Source organism: Alnus glutinosa, chromosome 4 (genome assembly GCF_958979055.1).
Source record: "Alnus glutinosa chromosome 4, dhAlnGlut1.1, whole genome shotgun sequence".
In the NCBI taxonomy this organism is placed as follows: Eukaryota; Viridiplantae; Streptophyta; class Magnoliopsida; order Fagales; family Betulaceae; genus Alnus; species Alnus glutinosa.
Window position 1 is genome coordinate 13,443,411 of NC_084889.1, and position 23,358 is coordinate 13,466,768.

The 23,358-nt window shown below is 36.9% G+C and overlaps 1 protein-coding gene across 2 annotated transcripts; it reads left to right on the forward strand.

The window, feature by feature from the left end:
- Positions 1-1,874: 1,874 nt before the first annotated feature.
- LOC133865739 (F-box/LRR-repeat protein 15) lies at positions 1,875-12,504 on the forward strand. 2 transcript variants are annotated; one of them, XM_062302192.1, is made up of 18 exons: positions 1,878-2,040; positions 2,117-2,645; positions 4,766-5,021; positions 5,111-5,243; positions 5,444-5,543; positions 5,631-5,828; positions 5,913-6,183; positions 6,284-6,382; positions 6,488-6,576; positions 6,718-6,817; positions 6,920-7,090; positions 8,637-8,789; positions 9,092-9,252; positions 9,329-9,527; positions 10,498-10,949; positions 11,060-11,123; positions 11,651-11,737; positions 12,015-12,504. In XM_062302192.1, exons 2-18 carry the CDS (start codon positions 2,239-2,241, stop codon positions 12,093-12,095), a joined length of 3,021 nt encoding a protein of 1,006 aa, XP_062158176.1. In that variant the 5' UTR covers positions 1,878-2,040; positions 2,117-2,238; the 3' UTR covers positions 12,096-12,504. The 2 variants fall into 2 exon arrangements, with proteins under 2 accessions (XP_062158175.1, XP_062158176.1); XM_062302191.1 differs by having other exon boundaries at positions 1,875-2,645.
- The last annotated feature ends 10,854 nt before the right edge of the window (positions 12,505-23,358 follow it).

Here is a 23,358-nt window from a genome sequence, read left to right on the forward strand (position 1 = left end):
TTTTACACTTCCTCTATTTCTTCAAGTTTCTTGCTTTTTACACTTCTTGAGTTCTTGTCTTCCTAACTTCCGCTTTTCCACTAGATGCACGGTACGCACGGACGCACCTATTTCTTTGCCTTAAACAAAAATTTCTTTCTTCTTTGTTCTTCGATTCCTCTTTTCTACGACTCTACACGCCTTCTACCTTTTACACACTTATATTCCTTGTTCAAAGACCGATCTTCAGCTTCCTTCTGTTCCTTGTTCAAAGTCCGATCTTCAGCCTTTTTCAATAAAATGCCTTTTTTTGGCCTTCTTTTCGTCGTTGGGGCGAGAATCCACGCACACACATTAGGGATTTGGTTTCTGAAAAATCAACAGAGATCAAGAAAGAAGAGGAGCTGGGTAAAGCCCTCTCGTCTCCAACAACTGAGATGGAGATGATTCACACCCTACTCTATTTTTTTCTTTTCTTTTACAAGGATAATATTTTCTTATTGATGTCTGTTGTTGCAGATTTGATATTTATGTTTCAATTTCATAATTTCTTTTTGTGAAAAACACTTGATTTTTTTCATTTCATCAACGAATTTGTGTCTTTTTTTCCCCCCTCTCTCTATTGCAATAGTGCTCTATGTTTGAGGTTTCAGAAACAAAGGAAAAAACCGAGCTCGAGCTCGGCTCGAGCTCGTTCATTTTAGAAATAGGTAACGAGTTCAAGCCGAGTTCGAACATTAAAAACCCTTGATGAGCGGAGCCTTGAACATAAATTTCAGAAATTCTTGAGCTCTCAAGCCAAGTTCGATCACAATAAAAAAAATTCGAGCAGGTCCAAAAAAGCTCGAACTCGGCTCGACTCAGTTCATTTGCAGCCCTATACGTATCAATGAGATTCATAAAATTAAAAATTCTTCCAGGTTGAAGAAAAAAACAATAAATCATGTATTCTCTCAATGAATTAGAGGAGGAAAAATGGAGAAGGGAGGGGTGGGCTTTGCAGAAGAAGAAAGCTTTTAGAAAAAGAAAGAAAAAACGCAAGTTTGATTGTGTTTTCAGCGCAATGTCCTTTTTTTTTCCGCAGTAAATATCTTTTACTGTCTAATTTCGTGGCGGGTTGAAAAAAAGGGAATGTTATAAAAACATTCCTTACACATTCACTACACACCCACTCTTTCACATGGGGTAGAGTCATGTGTAGTGGATCCCACTCCATGTAGCATTTTTCATATGGAAATAATAAAAGTAAATGATATTGAAAATTAGATTCATAATAATACAAAAATATCAAGTTCTTTTATTTTAAATATAGTAATGATACGTTTACAAATTTTATGCAATTTTTATACAACTTTAACTTTTTATTTTTAAATTAATCATTGAATTTATTTATTTATTTTTATATGTGGGTCTTATATACAAATGATTAATTTTAAAAAAAAAATTGTTGGAGTTGTACAAAAATTGTAAACGTATAATATTTATATATATAATTTTTTTTTCATGAACTTTTTACAACTTCAGTATAATTCTTGTACAATTTCAACAACTTTTTTTTTAAAAAAAAAATTATAAAATATATAAAATCAACATGTAAAAAAACAGATCTAATAATTAATTTAAAAAAATTTATTAAAGTTGTACAAAAAAATTATGTCCAGAATTGTAAATTACCAAATTTTACACACTATACTCATTTTCTTTCCCAATATAAAATTCATTTTCGTTCCATTCCGATCAGCCCAATTGGCTAGCAGACCGAGACAAGGACGGGAACAGCCGTTTTTCGGACAGGCAAGAAAACGCCGTCGTTTTTAGCCTCGAACCTTTTTTAATTTTTATTTTATTTTATATTTTTTCCTGAGCGACCCCCGAAGTGTTTTTAATCTTTTGCGAACTCCCTTAAATCCAACAAAAACATCCACAAGTCCACAACAAAGCAACTCACAAGATCTGATCAGATCCATTCAGATCCCCCACTCCCAACATCTTCTCTCGAATTCTCTCTCTCTCTCTCTCTCTAAAAATTCTAACCCCCCTCTCTCTCTCGAAAGCAAATATGTACGTATTGACCAATTCTTATGTATTTTGCCCAATAATTTGATTTTTCACATCGAGTCTATGGTTGCAATTCTAGGGTTTCAGAGCCGCCGACGTCATTTCCTCGATTTCTGCGACAATTGAGGTGTTCATTTTGGGTAGGGATGAGTACGTTCGTGACCTAGGGTTCGTAAAGGTCTTACCTTTACCTCCGAGTGCATGAAGATTTGGTGCTGCCTATGCTTTGCCGGAGAAGAAGAGGACGACGAAGAAGAAGTTGGAGAGGAAGATAAAGGGGAGGCCATGAGGGAGGGCGTTTTCGGAGATACGGGCAATCCCGAGGGCAGAATCGGAAATGACGAAGACACCGAGCAATTAGGGCTCGCGGCGAACCGGAGCGGGCGCGACGAGCAGCTGAGGCGGTTCGAAGACGCGGTGGTTGCGATGCGTGGTTCTGCACATTGGGAGGGGGCGCCGGGCGCCAGTTCGCTTTTCCCCCGGTTCCTAATCTCGCAGGGCTCCGAGGGAGAGGCGAGCTCAGCTTCGGGGGCTGCGGCGCTCACTGGTGTCGAGGATCGTGATCGCGATTCCCACAGTAAGCGCGCCAAGGTTCACTTCGACTTTCAGTGAGTCTCTCACTCTCTCTTGCTTCATTTTTTCCTCGAATTCTGTTCATTTGGTAGCGAATTGCGTTCTGATTGTAATCTCGAAGGTTCTTTCGCATTTTGATTTCTGATTTGCTCTGGCGGGGAGATTTAGGAGTATATTTTAACATATTGATGGTATATTCCGAGATTAGAGTTAGAAACAACAGCTGTGAGCTGTGGGGTGTAAAGTTTTATTCTCTATATTTATGGAATTGTTATGATAATGTTTTGGTAATGATCGTCGTCTTAATATTTACTAATCATGTTTTCGATGTTGTTATTGTATGAATTTATATATTGGAATTTTGTTTTTTTGTTTTTCCCCTTTCATATAATGCAGGACTCAGAAAAGTCTTTATTTCTGATGTGGAGATATGCAATGTACTATCTCTTTCTAAAGTACATATATGGTCTTAATTTTACGTGCTTTTTCATTGTGAGTAATTGCAACTCATTGTATGTTTGTGTAACACCCCGATCCCTTATTGAGAAGAGGAATTGAACACCTTGGTCCCATATTGGGAAGAGGAGTTGCCCACATAGTGGGTGGTTTATGGAAATACACTCATGGGTGATAAGTCTCACATTGCTTACTTACTGACTAGGTGAAATTGGGCTTTATAAGTGATTGTAGGGACGCTCCAAATTGACTAGTCTTTTTGAGGTTATAGCGCAGATGTGGCTAGCGTTTTTTCTGTGTCGTTATAAATGTTATTAGAGCCACCTAGTAATGCACCAAGTGATATTGTCAACAACTGCATGACGTGGCGGATTTAAAGGGGGGGTTTGTAACTCTCGGTACCATATTGAGAAGAGGAGTGCTCACAGAGTGAATGGTTTATAGAAAGACACTCATGGGTGGTAAGTCCCACATTACTTAATAGGTTTAATTGGGCTTTATAAGTGATTCTAAGAAAGCTTCAAATTGATTTGTCCTTTTGGGGTTATAGCGCAGATTTTCTAGGTCGTTTACAATTTATGACACCTAGAAAATTAGTTTCACCTTGGGGAGATGAATTGCCACATTGAGTGGTTGAATTATAAAGATGCTCATAGTTGCTAAGTCTAACATTGGTTCCTTAATAGGTAATATTGAACTTTATAAGTGATCTTAGAAGGCTCAAATTGTAGCTTGACTAGTTATTTTGGAGTGATAGTGTAGATGTGATTAACTTTCTCTGGGTCATTCCAAATGGCATCAGAGTAAAATAGTAACACCATGTAGTGTCAAGTACCCATGATGTGGGCCTTGCCTGATGATGATGTCAAAGATTTGAGTGGGTGACATTGTGTTGCCTTAGAAAACTAGTCCCCACATTGGGAAGATGAATTGCCAACATTGAGTATGATTAAAAAAATGCTCATAGGTATTTTGTCCTACTTTGGTTCCTTATTAGGTTAGATTGAGCTTTTTAAGTGATTGTAGGAAACTCCAATTACAACTTTTGACTAAGCTAGGGCTTTTCCTAGTCGTTACAATATAAATTCATAATGGAAGTGGATGTTTATGCTGCATAAATTTTTGCTGCTTCTTAAAGTATCTTTCTTGGTAAATAGTCAATTAAGGTCTCACGGGTTGACATTAATTCGCTGGATGGGATACAATCGTAAAGTGACAATGGTTTCTTAGGTTTTCTTTCTTATTTAAAAGCTCCGCGGGTGTGATGTAACAAATATTTTTTCTGGGGATTCTTTTCTTTCTAATTACATCGCATTATTCAATTAGGGTCTAATACAACAAATGTTTAAACAACTCCTGTGTTTCATTCAATTCCATCCCTTTGAAGCTGCTCCCTTTTGGTAGGGCAGTGTTTTAAGTCTTGTTTCAATGTATAGTGGATGTACTCTCAGCTTGCCATGTATAGTGTCTGTTAGTTGACTGTTGTGTTCCAAACTGGAACAGGACAGAAACATAACTCTTTTAGCATGCGTGAAACTTTTATCTCCCAGGAAAAAATGCTGGTGATACTTAAGGACTGTCTGGTTTTAATACCAAGAATTAAGTATTGCATGAATTATTTCAGAAGCAATGTGTAGTGTTAACTTGGAAAGGCTGCTTTATTATGTTGAATACTTATGATCAAAACCTTTTATTGCAGTGACCATCATTTTGCAACTGCAGTGTCTTCAAATGCAGAAAATTCCAGTTCCTCTCAAGAAAGAGATTACCATATTAGCCAGGGATCTAGTCCATCTAAGAACCAGATATTTTATCATACTTTAACTATGAACGATTGTGGTGATAAGAATCTGTCTGAATTTACTGATGGGAAAGATGATGGACATGAGAGTGACACTCTGAGAACAGAAGATTTAGAAAGTCGGATGGATCTTACGGATGACTTACTCCATATGGTATGCAGTGCGTAAGACTTTTCATGAAGATACTCATCATTTACGTTCCTTCAATATTGTAATTGTTTTATTTTGTAACTTTTTTTAAGGTTTTCTCTTTCTTGGACCACATTAATCTTTGCCGAGCTGCCAGAGTGTGTAAGCAGTGGCGATCAGCTAGTGCTCATGAAGATTTCTGGAAATGTTTGAATTTTGAGAACCGGAACATATCTATGGAACAATGTGAGTTTTAATATGATATAATGTACTGCTGCCTTTTTTTTTTAACCCTTATTACAAAGACTCAATGGCATGAGAAAAGGAATATGGATTTACGAGACTATCCAAACTTGTGTATATCTACTTTATTGGTGGGCATTTTATAGATGGTGTTTCATTTGAAAGAAACGTGGGAATTTCTTACTAAGCGAATACATTTGCAGTTGAGGATATGTGTCGGCGGTATCCAAATGCAACAGAAGTGAATATTTCTGGTGCTCCTGCTATTCACTTGCTTGTTATGAGAGCAATCTCTTCATTAAGGTGAGAGGATTTTTTGAGTTCTTTTTTTTTTTTTTTTTTTCTGGTAATATTGTGCGATCTTGGCTTATATATTTTCGTGCTTATCAGAAATCTAGAGGTTCTGACATTGGGGAGAGGGCAACTAGGTGATACTTTTTTCCACGCTTTAGCGGATTGTTATTTGTTGAAGAGATTGAATGTAAATGATGCTACTCTTGGGAATGGTATTCAAGAAGTACAGATAAACCATGATAGCTTGCGTCAACTTCAACTAACAAAGTGCCGAGTAATGCGTGTATCTGTCAGGTGAAGTAGTTTATGGTTAAAACGACACTAATATGTCTGTCAATCAATCAGGTCAGTTTTGGTGCTAAGATATGGTCTTTGCAGGTGCCTACAACTTGAAACTATGTCTTTGAAGCGCAGTAACATGGCACAGGCTGTGCTTAATTGCCCTCTTTTGCGTGAGCTTGATATAGGCTCTTGCCACAAGCTTTCAGATGCTGCAGTTCGTTCAGCAGCGACTTCATGCCCTCAATTAGAGTCTCTAGACATGTCAAATTGTTCATGTGTTAGTGATGAAACTCTACGTGAAATAGCCCTTGCTTGTGCCAACCTCCATTTTCTTAATGCGTCGTACTGCCCAAACATCTCGCTTGAGGTCAGTTTCTAGATTTTGTTAATCTTTTCCTCTCTTTTTTTTTTTGTCCCCTGGAAATATGGCTATACATTTTTTGACATGCTCAATTGCTTTTTCTTAGTCTGTTAGGCTGCCAATGTTGACTGTTCTTAAGCTTCACAGCTGTGAGGGAATCACTTCAGCTTCAATGGCTGCAATATCTCATAGTTACATGTTGGAGGTTTGAATTCACTTGCTTCAGATATTAGCTTTGCCTAAATATCTGTGCTGCCTGAATAAATGATACTTTCAACATGTCAAAAATGACTTCATAATTTTGTTGCAGGTTTTGGAGCTTGACAATTGTAGTTTACTGACTTCTGTGTCCTTGGATCTTCCACGCTTACAGAATATTAGATTAGTACATTGTCGCAAGTATGCTCTGCTACTCCATCTAATCTTTCCCCTTCCACCAATCTTCCCCAAAAAAAGCATTCTCTCTCTCACTTTCTTTTCCTGGTGGAGATTTTCCTATTCCATATTTTTTTTTTGGTCTTAATTATGTTTCTCCTGCAGGTTTGCAGATTTGAATTTACGGAGTACCATGCTATCATCTATAATGGTATCTAATTGCCCTGCACTCCACCGGATCAACATCACTTCAAACTCACTTCAGGTATGTTGTGAGGAATTTGGTCTTTTCTTGTCCTTCCTTTCATGTCCTTGGTCACTTACATGAGAGCTAGTATTTTAACGAAGCGGGTTCATGGACATGTAGAAATTAGCATTGCAGAAGCAGGAGAGCTTAATCACATTGGCATTGCAATGCCAGTCTTTGCAAGAAGTGGACCTCACAGATTGTGAATCTCTGACAAATTCTGTTTGTGAAGTTTTTAGTGATGGTGGCGGGTGCCCCATGCTGAAGTCATTAGTTCTTGATAACTGCGAGGTTTGTTAATTGAGCCCTTTTCGTTTCCTAAATTTATTATTTTGTTAAGTTTACTTGTGTGGGCAGCATGAGATTATACCTTATTGAAGGCCATGGTGTTTTGGCCTAACTTGATGGTGTTCTGTTTGTCATATTTTTTTTTACAATTAATTGCAAAATTCATTAAAAAGCACATAGACATAACTAAGTACACAGGGAGAATATAAGAGAGAAGCTTAGCTAGAAGTAGGAAAGAGATCTAAAAAAATATGATAGTTTGGAATACTAAAATTTGAGGCAGCAGCCCGAAGAAAAAGTCTTAAAGAATAAAGCCTTCAATTCCACTAAGGCCCCCTCATAGTCCTCAAAGCTTCAATCGTTTCTTTCCAGACTCCACAATTTAAGGTAATATCATCTTCCAAACTGCATCAAGCTGAAACCTACCCCCCGACGCTCTCCATCAGGCAAAGAGATCTACCACACTCCTAGGCATAACCCAAGACAAGCCCTAAATTGTTGAAGATAATATTCCAAAGGGCACCTGCAATCTCACAATGGAGTAAAAGATGATCTATTGACTCCTCATTCTTCTTATACTTGCAACACTACTCAACCACAATGATATGATGTTTCCTTAGTTTCTCACTGGTAAGGATATTCCCAAAGGCGGTCAATCAAGCAAAGAAAGCCACTCTTAAGGGAACTTTATTCCATTGGGAACAAGAACATTGTAGTAAGATCTAAATATCAGACAACCCTCTCCTGGAAGGAATCCAACGAAGTCTGTCTTCACCACCTCGTCTCACTCTAACCGAATACAAAAGTGAAGAATGAGGTAAAGAGATCCATCTCCAAATCGTGAGCCGATTTGAGAAAATTAATATCCGACTTATGAGAGGCACTAGAAAGCTCCAAATGGTCTACCATTGCATCATCCTTAAAATGGGCAATGCTAAACATGTCTCGAAAAGTTGTCTTGAGGGCTTGGTCCCCACACCAAACATTATGCCAAAATTGAATTTTGGAGCCATAGTGCTTTGTTGGTGAATTTTTGAAGCTGAAACTTGTTGCTTTGAATAGTTTGTTTTAAAGGTCTGTTTGTTAACAGTGTGTAGGCATAAGATAAATCCATACCTTCTTGCTTTAAAGTAGATAGGTATTGAAAAAAAAATGATTCCTTTTGTGTTTTAGAATTGTCATGATTCCTCATCACGTTTTCAGGAGTCCGATCTAGGTAGTGGGGATTTGCGGATTGGGTTGGGGAAAGGGACAGGTGGAAGGTTTGGCTTGGTGGAATGGTCTTTACAAGTTTGAGCTTATAGTGCTTTATTCTCAAACTATGTTCTTCGCAATAATGCACAACCAGTGGCCAATCCTTGATATGATAAAAAATTTCTGATTGAATCTGGCTCATTACTTCCTGATTTCTTGTATGTTTGACATTGCATTGTGCCATCATGGTTTACTATCTGATTGACCTTGATGTTACAATTACTTCTTCTATTGAGTTGTCATGGTTGTATTTGATTTCCCTTTTAATTTAATGTGATGATTTGACTCTGTTCAGAGCTTGACGGCAGTGCGGTTCTGCAGTGCTTCTTTAGTTAGTCTTTCTCTTGTTGGTTGCCGGGCTATCACTGCTCTTGAACTCACATGCCCCTATCTTGAGCAAGTTTGCTTAGATGGTTGTGATCATCTTGAAAGAGCATCATTTTGTCCTGTAAGTGAGAATGATTGAATAATTGCTTTTTTACTGTCGTATACAGAAATTATTTGACTTTAATGTTCTGTTGGGTATTAATGATAACCGAGTTAATAATATTTTGCAACATGTATTGTCGATATATACTCTAATATACTCCATGTATTGTTTAAACTTAAAACAAAATATTTCATACTGTATAATGCTGCTATCTTATATTTCAACATTTCGTTTTTCAATTTAGTTTGACATGCTTAATTGCTTCTTTTGTGGCATTAACCAATAGGATTAAACATGAATTTTCTTCTTCTTTCTATTAGGTTGGCCTACAGGCGCTGAATCTTGGAATATGCCCAAAACTAAATGTACTCAGTATTGAAGCACCGATTATGGTGTTGCTTGAATTGAAAGGATGTGGTGTATTATCTGAAGCATCTATTAATTGTCCGCTCTTGACGTCTCTGGATGCTTCCTTTTGCAGGTTAGTCACTTCTATATTTGTTTTGGTGGTCCTTTTTTGGTGCTCAAGCTGACAACTTTGTCATTTTCACATGCAGCCAACTCAAGGACGATTGCTTGTCTGCAACAACTGCTTCATGCCCACTGATTGAGTCATTGATATTGATGTCATGCCCATCGATTGGCTCTGATGGGCTTTACTCCCTGCGTTGCCTTCCGCATCTGACCCTGCTGGATTTATCATACACCTTTTTGATGAACTTGCAGCCTGTTTTTGAGTCTTGTTTGCAACTAAAGGTAATTTTCACTATCCAGATATATAAACATTCTACTTCTGACATGAGGCATATTACAACTTCAGCCATTAAAGTTTAGGGAAAAGGTATAAAAAAAACCACAGAATTATTTGTCAACTAGAAAACACATTAAATCTAAGTTCTAAATTCTAGCAGCCAAAATCTCTAACCGTCCACTTGATTTTTTTTTTTTTTTTTTTTTTGGAGATTAGTAACAAAATCTTTTTAAATGCTTCTAAATTTAAACTTGGCATAATTTGTTTTAATGATAGAGGCCAACCGTTTGATGGTCCTCATCTATGAGATTTGTTGGTACAGAACATAGCATGAATGTGTTCTTTTTGATTGTATCATATTTATCTCATTTTTGGCGGTATAAATGCATTAAGGTTCACATAGAAAAGAAAAAGTTACTTTATTCATAAAAAATAAATAAATAAATAAAGTTACAAATTCATTAGACCAATTTTTACATGTTCATCTTTCTTCTTTTTCTTTTTGTAATGCAGACCATGAAGTTGTGTATGCTGTTGCTGTTGATAATATCAAGTTCATGTTCTCATGCTTGTCATGGCCATATTTTCTTAATAAATTTCCCAACAGTACATATATCGTGTCTGGGTTAATGTCATCTTGGCTTTTATTGGACAAAAATACCCCAAAATGCGTTATTCTTTTAATATTTGAAGATGGTAATTCAGGACAACCCCCCCCCCCCCCCCCCCCCCCCCCCCCCCCCCTTCCTTTCCCAACCAACATCCAAAAGATGCCCGCTCCCACTTCCACTCCAGATTCTGCTTTTATTGTTTATTCTAAACAGCTAGTCCCATTTAGCTGACTAGGGTGAGCTGAGTACCTTTTTTATTATTATTATTATTCTTTTATTATTTATTTATTTTCCCCACCCCTTTTATGATGGGTAGGGGAGGGTTGGGCTTTACTGAAACTTACTTTTCCTCTTCTTCTCATAGGTGTTAAAATTACAAGCTTGCAAGTATCTTGCTGACTCATCACTTGAGCCCCTTTACAAGGAAGGTGCTCTACCAACTCTCCAAGAATTGGACCTTTCTTATGGGACCCTCTGTCAGTCTGCCATAGAAGAGCTTCTTGCTTGCTGCACACATCTTACACATGTGAGCCTGAATGGCTGTGTGAATATGCATGACCTGAATTGGGGTTGTACTGGTGGTCAGCTTTCTGAGCTACCTAGTGTTTATACGTCATCTGAAAATATCAATGAGCCAATTGGGCAGGCCAACCGATTACTACAGAACCTAAACTGTGTAGGTTGTTCGAATATTAGGAAAGTTTTCATTCCACCGGCAGCACGTTGTGTACATTTGTCATCGTTAAACCTTTCTCTATCAGCGAATTTGAAGGAAGTTGATCTTGCTTGTTTCAATTTATGCTTCCTTAATTTGAGGTACCCATTTTTTTCTGGATATGGTGAAGTTTGTTTGTGATCCTGCTGATGTTTTATCTTGTGCTGATGTATCTATATATATATTTTTTTTTATTTCTTATCCTATTCAGTAATTGTTGCTCTTTGGAAATATTGAAGCTTGAGTGTCCGAGATTGACTAGTCTCTTTCTTCAGGTATGCATTCTGCATTCCATGTTTGAGGCCCTTAATAATTTTCTTGGCATGTCAGTTGAAGATATGAAACTTATCTTTACCATTTTCTTTTTTGGATGGAGTTAAATAATGTTGGGTTATCACTTTGGGGACTTTTGGATTGGGTAACTGGATTTTTTTTCCTAATTGATAACTATATATATTACAAACATAGTACGATTTTGTAATTCATTTACTTGCAGTTACCTACTTTTTGACTAGTGTCCCAATTGGAGAAGTTTTGACATTTGGTAGGTATTAGAGAGTCCCTATCTTGATATATGGTCAACTACTACGGAGGAATTTCCTCTACTTAGACTGCTGGATTTGTATGTCCCGTAGATGTAAAAGTAATTTCCGTTCATGGCATTTGTTGATGGGACTCACATCACAATGCAGGCTTATATTCTTTTGGTGTGTTCTTTTAGAGTTGGTGTATGTATATGCCCCAAATTGCTTCCATTTAATGCTTTTTTCCTGACTTTCTTTTGGAATTGGCGCTTTGTTAGTCTTGCAACATTGATGAAGTAGCGGTTGAAGCTGCCATATCAAAGTGTAGCATGCTGGAGACTCTTGATGTCCGTTTTTGTCCAAAGGTGAGAGCAACCTCTCTCTCTCTCTCTCTCTGGATCCTTAGATCCTTATAAGGGTTCTTTTGAGTTTACAATTTCAAAATGTGCGATTTGAAATCGTGATTTTTAAAAACACATTCACAATCAATAAATTTTTTGGCCTGGGAAATCACAATGCAAAACACACTCCCAGGTAGATTTAAAAAGCCAATCCATCCCTAGATCCTTGTTTGTTTTTATTTTTTGTATCACCTGAATTATTTTATCATTATCTTTATGGGGGTCTTCATTTGTGAGACAGGTATGTTCAATGAGCATGGTGAGGTTACGTGCGGCATGCCTTAGTTTGAAGCGCATCTTCAGCAGCCTATCACCTTCATGATGTGATAGAATCCTTTGTTCCTTTTTCCAGTATTCACTTTGACTGCGGGCGGCGACACCAGCTGGGTAATTGAACTGTGATTTGCTCCCTTTAATGTAAATGGTCATCGTTCTTTTGATTGGTGTTCGTTTCGGTATAAGGCTACTCCATTTAGCTGTCTTAATGTAGCAATAGAATAAGTTATTTTGTTTTGTATTTAATTGTTTTGTTTGATATTAAATGTTCATCGTAGATTCAATTGTTAAGCAAACCGCCATCATTTTCTATTTTTGGCCAGTAAATGGCCTTCTATTTTGTTTTCAGTGTTTGGGTATGAATGTAATTCATGTGGCTCAGTCTTGTGTAATGATACAATAAGATATCTTTTTGTAAATTAATTAATATTGTTGATTTTTTTTTTTTATTTTTTCTCTAGAGCCAATGAAATTCAATTTACTCTTCTTATTGGGTCCAAAGCAATTTCCAGCTGTTGGAATTTAATTAGGTTTAATCTTCTTCGGTAGTTTTGAATTTTGGCCGAGAAATATGGCACAAAAGTAGTTCGCTCCACCAACATTTGAAGACAGCGTTATTTGCGCACCTTACGCCTCTTTTGCACGCATCTCAATCAACTTTAATTCAAAATTAATGGTACAGATAAGAGGCAGGCACACAAAGTATGTATCTGTCTAAAGTCTTTTATGGTTCCTTCACGTTTTTGCTAGTTTATATATATATATATAATGTGATCGGGGAAACGGGGGGCATAAAGTTGCCCAGTTATGTCCTTGGGCATTCGGCATTTTGAGTAGTGTTAGCTGATGTGGTGTGTTTTAAATGGTTTTTTTTAGTGCTATACACGTCCTACGAGATCAGCAGTTTTTCTCTTATTTCATTTGTTAAAAAAAATAAACCAACGAAAGTGCTAAACTAAATGGGCGGTCCTTTGATCGAAAGTACAAAATAAAAGTTTAAAACTCTCTCTCTCTTCTCGGCAAAAACTCTTTCTTGTTGGTTCTCAACGAAAAACTCTCGACGGATCTTACTGGACCTTGCGTGCTCTTGTCAAGAACTCTCTTTTCTCGTTAGGTCTCTCTTGCCAGATCTATCTCGCAGGAGGTCAGTTTTCTCTTGTCGGAACTCTCTCTTCTCAGATATGGTTTTAACAGTAATTGTTTTCTTTCATGAATTTTCTTATAATTGTTTTTGGATAGAATTGACAGATGAAAATATAACTTTTATTCATGAATATTGCATCTGACTCTAGATAGTTCGAATTATGCCTGGTTCAATTAATTTGGGTATTGCCAATGGGGTCCCAACGTAGTGACTATAGACTTAGGCATCTATAAGGGAGTAGCGGATCTTTGGGTTCAATTCGTACTTTTGTAAACACTAATTTGGTGTGAAATTTTTTTTTTCCTCTTTTTGTGAACCCTTGATGTCGATGATGTTGCTCATGTGTGTCAAGAGTCAAGATCACAGCTTATCTGTAGCATTGTGATGGGTCAAAGTTTAAATTCATGTTGCACCTGTAGTTTGGATTTATAGTACAGTTACATTCCACTGTAAGAAATTTTAAAAGCACCTGAGCTTTTATTATTTGGTATAACACCCAAGGGCAGTCCAGTATAGAAAATTTCCTAGTTCTTGATAATTAAAGTCCATTGCAATCACGAAGATACTTCCATCTTTTAATGAAACCTCTTGAAACGTCTGATTAGAATATGGGTTTTAATGCTTGTCCGTAGCTCATATGGATGTAATTACTATGCAGTTGGAGCAACAAAATAGAACTTCAAGCTAAAAACACCAAATCTCAAAAGAGGGGAGGGGAGGGAATGACTAGGATGCACAATTCTGGTCCAGTTCAATAAAAACTAGATTGAAAAACCTTCGTAAATTTTTTAAAATTCTGATTAGCTACTCTGCAGCTTAAAGAACTCCTTATCCCATCTCTCTAGGGATGCCTAAGGTCCTTCGGGAGAAAGATAACATGGAATAGTAGACTGATCCCGAGAGGAATTATTACATTGTTTTTTCTTTTCTTTTCTTTTCGGCTGGAAAATGTGGGCTATCTTGGGCCTTATAATCAATGAACATATCCAAAGACAATTTTAAGAAAATTCATGAAAGATGCCATGCATGTTAATTAAAAACAATTTCTGGTAAAATCATATCTTGCAAATTTGACTATAAATTCTTGATATAGTTGCTAATGGTACTTGAGTAACTGTAGTTGGTTGTCTCTTTTACTAACATTGTCTAATTAGAACAAGAAGATGGCTAATCAATCGCAAAAAAAATTACATAATCTGACCATAATACAAGTACAAATATAATAACTTTAGAACTATTTAGAAGTCATGATAATGGAATTGTAACATTTATCAGAAAATGAATATTTAGTAGCTCAACACCAGCTTGTGTGTGCAAGGTACATTAATGGTTGAGAATGTTATCGACTTGAAATAAGATGGGCTGCACATGCACTGCAATCCCTGGCTCAGTTGAAATCATTGCATTGGCTATCACTATCATCCAAGCAAGTTTTTGAAGTGGGTTGTTACTGATATCACAAGCTAATTGCCACAAAAAGTTTTGTAGTACTCCTTGGCTCAAATGGAGAGGAACTACAGACAAAATTCACCGTAGATCAACCTAAAAAGAAAGCTTTTGTTGCATCAGTCACATGCATATCTTAAATAAACACTTCAAATGTCAAAAAAAAGAGTTGATATTCACAAAAAAACATAAATTTTCACCAAAAACAATTTATAAACATATTGTTGAGTTTGTGCACATTGTTAGATGAGACAATTCATCTATGATCGTAGCCGGGACACAATGGACAAATCGCAGCTTGAAAGAGCTACGTGGAAAGCCTGTTCAAAATTGTGTTCATATACCAATCTTGATAACTTTCTTGTTGGATCAACAAGCACCTCAACCTAATACACACATGAGACAACCCAAGGTTTGAAAAGATTATAAAAATTGTATCAAGTAAATTGTCATATTTGTCCACATATTTATGAATATAACTGAGTGCGAATTAAATGGCCGTGTTTATCATTAAAAACTGAAGGCAATAGAGTTTGACTTATGTATCGTTTGCGAGTCGAACTCTCTCTTGCCACGCCTTTCACTCACTCGCTTGAGTCGAACTCAATCACTCTTTTTGTTTGGAAGATCTTCGCTTAATCTTGCTTTGCTTTTGATGTCTACAATTAGAAAATGGTTAGGTTCATGTGTTTCAAACAAAACGCAAGACAAACCTAGGTGGGGCATGTATGTGTTTTTAAATTATGAGGAAAAAAGAATCAACCTACTTTTTTTTTTTTTTACCTGTTTTGGCATTATTGTTGCTTGATGGCTCATTTGTTACTTATGGCTTATTTTTCGCTACTTTTTCAACTATTGGCACCTTTCTTCTAATTGGTGGTCTCCCTTTACATTTAACCTTAATATGACTAAGCACATTATTGCTTTGCAACGCCGAAGCTTCATTACTTTGAACGACTTCATTACAGCTAGGAGATGCGACTATAGTTGAAATGTGATGGGAACGGATAATGGGCTCAGGTCTTAATTCACTGCATTCAACATCAACTCCTTTCATCACCTTAGTGTAAATGTGCATGCCTTTTAATGCGACCGATGCTAATTCATTTAAATTTTTGCACAAGCTGTCACATCTTTCATCATCAAAGTTACTACAAAAATTGTCGTAACTACTCTTCAATAATATGTATGTTTGCTTTAGATCCTTCCTCCATCTCGTAAGAAATAATCTTGGTGGCAACGTTGAAACTTTTATTTCAAACAATACACAGAAATGGCATACCAGCACAAGATACCTCTTATTTCAAACAATACACAAGTGCACTTCACTTCTATTTCTTCATTGTAATAAACACAATATGATACTTCTCATGTCTCTATTAATGACACTAATTTCAATCACTTGATAGGTAAAAATTGCACTTTCATTTTAAAACAAGTTATTACAAGGCATAACTTTCACAAACTCCCCCTGAACTTCTTTGAACTTTGTATTAGTGCACACATCTTGAAATTTCTCCTATAAAGGATAGGGGCTTAAACATGGAATCATGCGAGTAAAAGAATCGAAATAAAAAAATTTCTATTTCTCAACCATTTTCCTCACAGTATTATCAAATTAATCAAAAAAAAAATCTTTCAATGTAGTCTGTGAGTGCACATAACCATCAACAAATGCATTCATACTTTCTCTCCACTGCGTTGTATTCATTCCGGCCTAAATTGTATCTTTCATATATATGTGCAAGCGCCCAAAAATTCCGCTCATTATATAACCCATTTAGCCATGCATTGTCATAAAGTTCATAAGCCTCAAGTAGACTTTTCAAATTTTCTTCGAATTCATCACATGTTTGAGAATCATACAAACAAATACTAAGGGCATTATTAATGCCATTGAATTAAACATGTACTGCAAACTTTTTTGACAGTTTTCTTATAATGTGTCACAAACAATATCTATATCAAGTTCTCTCTGTGAAAACTATAGCAATTGCATTTTTCATTGCCTTATTTTGATATGTTATACTTGCACTTGAAGCTTTGCTGTTCATGCACTATAACCAAATACTAAACAACCAAATAAAATGTTTTTGTATCCTCATTTGATATTAGTTCTGCCCCCAAAGTATTGACTGACCATGATGATTCACACATACGAAATGAACAAATAGCATGTCATATCTATTGGTCAAGTAGGTCGTGTCAAACATAATGGCATCCCCAAAGAATTCATACGTTACCCTACTTTTTGCATCGACCCAAAACATATTTCAAATCCTAAAAGCATCATCCGCATCCATTACATAATAGAACCCATTATTCTGCTTTTGCATTCTACTAAAATAATCATGAAGTGTTTGAGCACCTCCTTTGCTAAGTCGAAGCTCTCTTGCCTTTTTAATATAATTCCGACAATATTTCTCTTCAAAAGTAAGATGCTCATTCCCCTTTTTTCAACAACTAAAGAGTTAAAATCCTTATTCGTACGTATTCCGTCTCCATCATTTAACCCAATCTTTCTTTTCACCGCAACATCTATATTCTTATAGCATCTGAAAAAAATCTTGTTTTTCCTGGGCTTAAATAATGATTATTCTCTACCAAAACATTACTCAAAAACCACTTTTCATCAACACATAATATCGCACAAATTCTGGCTATACATTATGTTTTAGTTATTGTTGGAATTGTCTTTGTACCATCACCTTTGCTTTTATTTGGTTTGCTTTGGCGAATACATGCAAGAGTTATATACTTGTTATGTCCATATTTCCCCTTTTTCTCAGTTCTTTTTACCACACCAAAACCAGCTTGTTGACCATACTTCCTATAATAGTCTTCCACTCCTTTCAACGAATCAAACATCATAAATTCCTTAGGTTCTTCAACTTTATCATTCTCATCTATCATCTTGTTATCCTCCTTATCATCCAACTTTAAATCACATATAAAAAAAGAATCAAATAAATAATACATAGTTCAGATAAATAATATAAAAGTTAAAAGCCTAACCAAATTCGGGTCCATCTTCATCGGTTGAATCGTTGTCATTTGGAATCTATGTACACAGAGATTCAATTTCACCCTCATTCCCTAAGCCTGAGCTTGAAGTTACATTTAAGAGAACAGAAAGTGGCCTAGAATTACCAATGAAACAATAATAAGATAGTACATACTATACACCGAAACCAAATCTTGGTTAACCTAAATCTGAAAGTAACCAACTTTGAACAAAAGGTATCCAATGAGGAATTTAAATTATTAAAGTGGTATGATCATGTGGATTGTGTGGAAAATGCCGATACAACTCTTAATTTACAAGGAAAATTAGCCAACTAGATGTTTGCCAACATTAGAATGGCCTCTAACAAGTATATATACTCGATTATCCCAATTTGAAACTAATTAGAGCTTAGAGGATTCTAATATAATTTAACAAGCCTACTATGATCACCAACTTCAGTAAGAAATGGTGGTTGCAGATTTGGGATTGTTGAAAAAATACCACATATTGTTGAAAAGAATCCAAAAATTCATCTTCATTGATGCCACGTCAATTTCTCAAACAATTCGTAACTACCAGTATTCCAACAATTAATAATATTAACAACAACAATAACAATGATAATAATAATAACAATCCACCAATAATAACATTCCACTATAGCCCTTATTGTAACACCAATATTATTTATCATATTAATACCCGATATGCACAAAAGTCTTTTATGCTCTGCATTTTCTTTTTCTTTTGGGGTAATTACCTTTTCCCCCCATGAACTACCGGTCAATGTCATTTTGCCCCCACGAACTACCACTTCGACCAAAAGAGAGCATCAAACTACCATTTTTACACACTTTGCCCCCTTCCGTCAGGAATTCCGTTAATTTTGGATGGAATATGCCATTTTTTACCGTTAATTTTGACTTAAAGACCAAAATACCCTCTACAGTAATTAATAAAAAATATTAAAATTAATATATTTAAAAAAAAAAAAAAAAAAACCAAAAATCTGAAGGAAAAGGGGTGGCTGCCGCCACCCCTTTAGGTGGCCGGGTGGCCTGCGAGCCACCCCCAGAGGTGGCTCCGGCCACCTCTGGGTGGCTCGCGGCCCACCCCGGCCTAAGGTTCTGGGGGGGCCGCGCGGCCACCCTAGGTCATTTCTAGGGTGGCCGCGCGGCCACCCAGCTTTCGGGGTGGGCCGCGAGCCACTCCAGAGGTGGCTCCGGCCACCTCTGGGGTGGCTCGCGGCCCACCCCGACCTAAGGGGTGGCCGCACGGCCTCCCCAGAACCTGGGGGGGCCGCGCGGCCACCCTAGGTCATTTCTAGGGTGGCCGCGCGGCCACCCAGCTTTCGGGGTGGGCCGCGAGCCACCCCAGAGGTGGCCGGAGCCACCTCTGGGGTGGCTCGCGGCCCACCCCGACCTAAGGGGTGGCCGCACGGCCTCCCCAGAACCTGGGGGGGCCGCGCGGTCACCCTAGGTCATTTCTAGGGTGGCCGCGCGGCCACCCAGCTTCCGGGGTGGCCGCAAGCCACCCCAGAGGTGGCCGGAGCCACCTCTGGGGGTGGCTCGCAGGCCACCCGGCCACCTCAGGGGTGGCGGCAGCCACCTCAGCCGCCACCCCTTTCATTCAGTCTTTCTTTTTTTTTTTTTTTTTTAAATGAGGGTATTTTAGTCATTTTCAAAATTGAGTTAGGGCATTTACGTCTTTGCATGAATTAGACTGACAGAAGGGGGCAAAGTGTGTAAAAATGGTAGTTTGATGCTCTCTTTTGGTCGAAGTGGTAGTTCGTGGGGGCAAAATGACATTGACCGGTAGTTCATGGGGGGAAAAGGTAATTACCCATTTTCTTTTTTAATACAGAAATTAAAGAACAAAACACTTAAAAGTACCTCCGACGAGATGAAAGAGATAGAGAGAGTAAGTTTTGATTCCTTTTTTTTTTTTTTTTTTTATCTTTTGCTTAGCTTTGTTCAGAGGACCGCCCATTTCGTTTAGCACTTTTGTTGGTTTCTTTTTTTAAAAGAAAATAAAATAAGAGAAAAATTGATGTCCACGTAGGATGAGTGGGACAAGAGTGAAATAGTGGTGTATAGCATAGCATTTCTTTTAAAAAATAAAAAATAGACCTCCTATTCTTTCAACACTTTTTATCTCTTATCCAATTCTTTTTCAAATTTACCATTGGATTTATAGAACTCACATATGGGTCCTACAAATTAAATGGTAGATTTGAAAAAAAAATATGGATGAAGTTGGACAAGAGTTAGACAGAATAAGGAAAAATAGCATCTCTCTCTCTCTCTCTCTCTCTCTCTATATATATATATATATATATATATATAATACTTAAAATACGCTATGTCATCCACTGTAAAATGAGTGATAAATAGGTGTGAAGAGTAACATTACTCTTAAAAAAGTTTAAGTTCTCCATTCATCTGGCTTGAACATTTTTTTTTTTTTTTTTTTTTTAAAAAAATATCTTTGACCATGGTGTTCAGTAACTGAAATTTCACGAATAGAACTAATATAAGAGCATCTCCAGTAACAATGTCTATTTTAGCTACTTAAAAAGCCATCTTTTCTATTTACCTATTCTTTTCATTACAAACTCTAGTAGATTATCTATTTCGCTCTCTAGTTTCTTTAAATATTATTTTTCAATGATTTTTTTTTTATTGATTTTTAACCTAACAGTTTTTCTTCCCCTCTCTCGTCTCTCTCTCTCCTCTCTCCATCCTCTCTCCATCTACACCAGTGATGGAATGTTAAACCATCACCAAATGACAGATATGTGAAACCACCAAATGATGAAAAACTCAAATGACAAAGAACCCAAATGAAAGAGGACCCAAAGCATCTCCAAAAATTTAGATCGTGAGAAACCACCAAATGACAGAGAACTCAAATGACAAAGACCACAAACTATCTCCAAAAAAACACAAATTGTGTGAAATCACACCAGGCAAAGAACTCACATGAAAAACTCAAACTAGATGAATAACCCGTATGAAAAAAAAAAATAAAAAAAAATAAAAAAAAAAAAAAAATCGTGTGAACCTAGATTTCACCCGATTGAGTTTTCCCACCAATCGGATCTACCCAAACCCATCCTCCGTATCCAATGAGATCACCAAACTCAACGCCCAGCCTCAGCGACGAGAACTCATTGGAGAGGGAGATAGAAGGAGGAGATAGGACTGTTAGAACAGTTTCAGATATAGTGTGAACAACTCGTTCTTCGATATTCTTCACGTTCCTACGATTACTGCAAAACAACCAAAATCAGAGAGAAATTGTCGGGCACCCCGACGGGTCTCATTCTGATGCCTAATTAAATATCTAAGAGAAAAGTATACCCAAAGCACGATAATTCAATATAGGGTTTATACATGTTATAAGGGCCTATTTATAGGCTAAGATATGTAGTTCAACCTGGATTAGGTCTTCTACTCTAACTTGTCGAAGGAGTGCTAGGAGTTTAATTTGCACTAGGAGTCCTATCACAATCCAACTGGAAGTAGGACTGTTGATCAGATTCTTCAAGGAGTCCTAACTAGACCGAAATTATGACTCCTACCCCAATTAGACTTGGAGTAGGATTCTAATCTGGATTTCATGAGATGAGATCTAGTCTAAGAATTCCAGGGAGTGAGGCCCGGCTATATCCTTCTGTGGATCAAAGACTGAGCATCCTTGACATCTTCTGTGATGAGACTGATACCTGAGTCCCCATGGCATACTTGTCCCGAGCCTTGACTGGAGAAATTGAACCTTAGTCCCGAGATGTATCCACTCCCGAGACTCGATCTGGATGTGTCGTCTGTCATGTGTTCTCGAAAACAGCCTTTATCGGGGACCCCTCGTTTGGGTGTCTATCTCCTGGGGTAGGCTCATCCGAGAGTCTTGTGATCTTAGCTTGGGGCCAACAATTCTTTGTGGGCAGGTACTAGCCTGGAGGCACATGATTCTTCAAATGGGTCGATATGAGTAAGATTATTTCCAACAAGACTCAACTAGGCTGAACTCGTTGAGAGAGAGAGAGGAGGCTGGACTCATTGAGGAGAGGAAAAGAGAAGAAAAAAAAAATGTAGTGTGAACAGTGAATAGACAGTAGAGCCTATTTATTGTTCATATTAAAAGAAAAAAAGTTAATTTGTCTCTTCTGTTGTAGACGAAAAAGCATCCATAATAATCAAATTTAGCTATTATTAAGGATTTGGCTATTCTGTTGGAGATGCTTTAATCTAATAAAAGTGCATATATTATTTAGGAAAAATTGCACCATTGGTCCCTGTGGTGGGCCTAAATTACAAATCGCTCTCTCAGATATTAAAATTAATTCAGAGATCCATGTGGTTGGCTTAATTTACAAATCGCTCCCCGGAGTCAAATTCCATTAAAATTTTTAACTGATTTCATCAGGCAACACGTCAGCGCCAATAAGATGGAGACACGTGTCGATCATAATAAAAAATATATATATAATTAAATAAAACTTAAAAGCGTATTTTTTTAAAAAAAAAAAAAATGAAAAGAAAGAAAGAGGTGGCTACCGGTTGGGCAGCCACTCCTAGCCAATGGGGGTGGCGCATGGCCACACCCGGAGGTGGTCGAGGGTGGGGCACGCCACCCTTAAATAACTTTTGGGGTGGTCGCGCGCCACCTCTGACCCCTGACTTATTGTTCTTTTAGTGGTGGTGATAGTGGAAGGCACAAACAACCTTATTTGTACCGGGTACTTATAAAAGTTATTATTTAGGTTTAGTATCGGGGTTCAAACCTTTATTCTTATAGTGAAAAACTTGTAGTATCTTTATCAATCCTTACTTACTGAATTATAACACCTAGATGGAAAATTGCACACACGTGACCACTTGGGCCAGATTCTCCCCATTGTGCCCTTATGGGGATAAAAATAATAATAATAATAATAATAATATTTTAAATTTTAAATTTTAAATTTTTAGGTTTTATATACTATATTTTTAATATGTTAATATGTTTTTTTATTAAAAGTGACACATGTCATCATTCTATGTGATGACGTGACACGCTAACGAAATCCGTCTAGTGTTTTGACGGAATTTGACTACAGGGACTAAATTGATATTTTGGCCTAACCCGAGGACATCTGAATTATTTTTTATACTGGAAAAAACGATTTGTAATTTAAGCTAACCACATAGATTGATTTTGCAATTATCCCAACAATTAATTTGTTAAAATTTTAATTTTTAAATATTTAATTTATTCATAATTTCTTTTTTTTTAAAAAAAAAAATAGTGACATGTGTCATCATTCTATTGGCGATGACACGTGGTAAACTAACGGAATCCGTCAACTGTTTTGACGGAATTTGACTGCAGAGACTAATTTGTTATTTTGGCCTATCTGGAAAACTTTTGAATTATTTTTTATTCTACGATTAGCGATTTGTAATTTCGGCCAACCACAAAAAATGATTTTGCATTTATTCTTAGATTTTTTTTTTTAAAAAAAAAAAAAGAAAAAAAGAAAAGTCTTTTATACTAATTAATAAATGAAAATGGTAATTTTGGTTTTTAAACGGTCAAAATAAGGGTATTTTCGGAATACTTCGGTCAAATCTAATTTTTCATTGAAGATAACGGTCAAGACTGACGGAGGGAGCTGAATCATAACAAATTAGCAGTTTGAATAGCCAAGTCATAACACTTGTCAGTTTG

Excerpts from the sequence above, each read along its gene's own strand:
- LOC133865739 (XM_062302191.1), top strand. The coding sequence starts at position 2,239 with ATGAAGATTTGGTGCTGCCTATGCTTTGCCGGAGAAGAAGAGGACGAC. Across the intron at positions 9,528-10,497 it reads AGTCTTGTTTGCAACTAAAG|GTGTTAAAATTACAAGCTTG; the intron begins GTAATTTTCACT and ends TTCTTCTCATAG. Across the intron at positions 11,738-12,014 it reads ATGTCCGTTTTTGTCCAAAG|GTATGTTCAATGAGCATGGT; the intron begins GTGAGAGCAACC and ends TTTGTGAGACAG.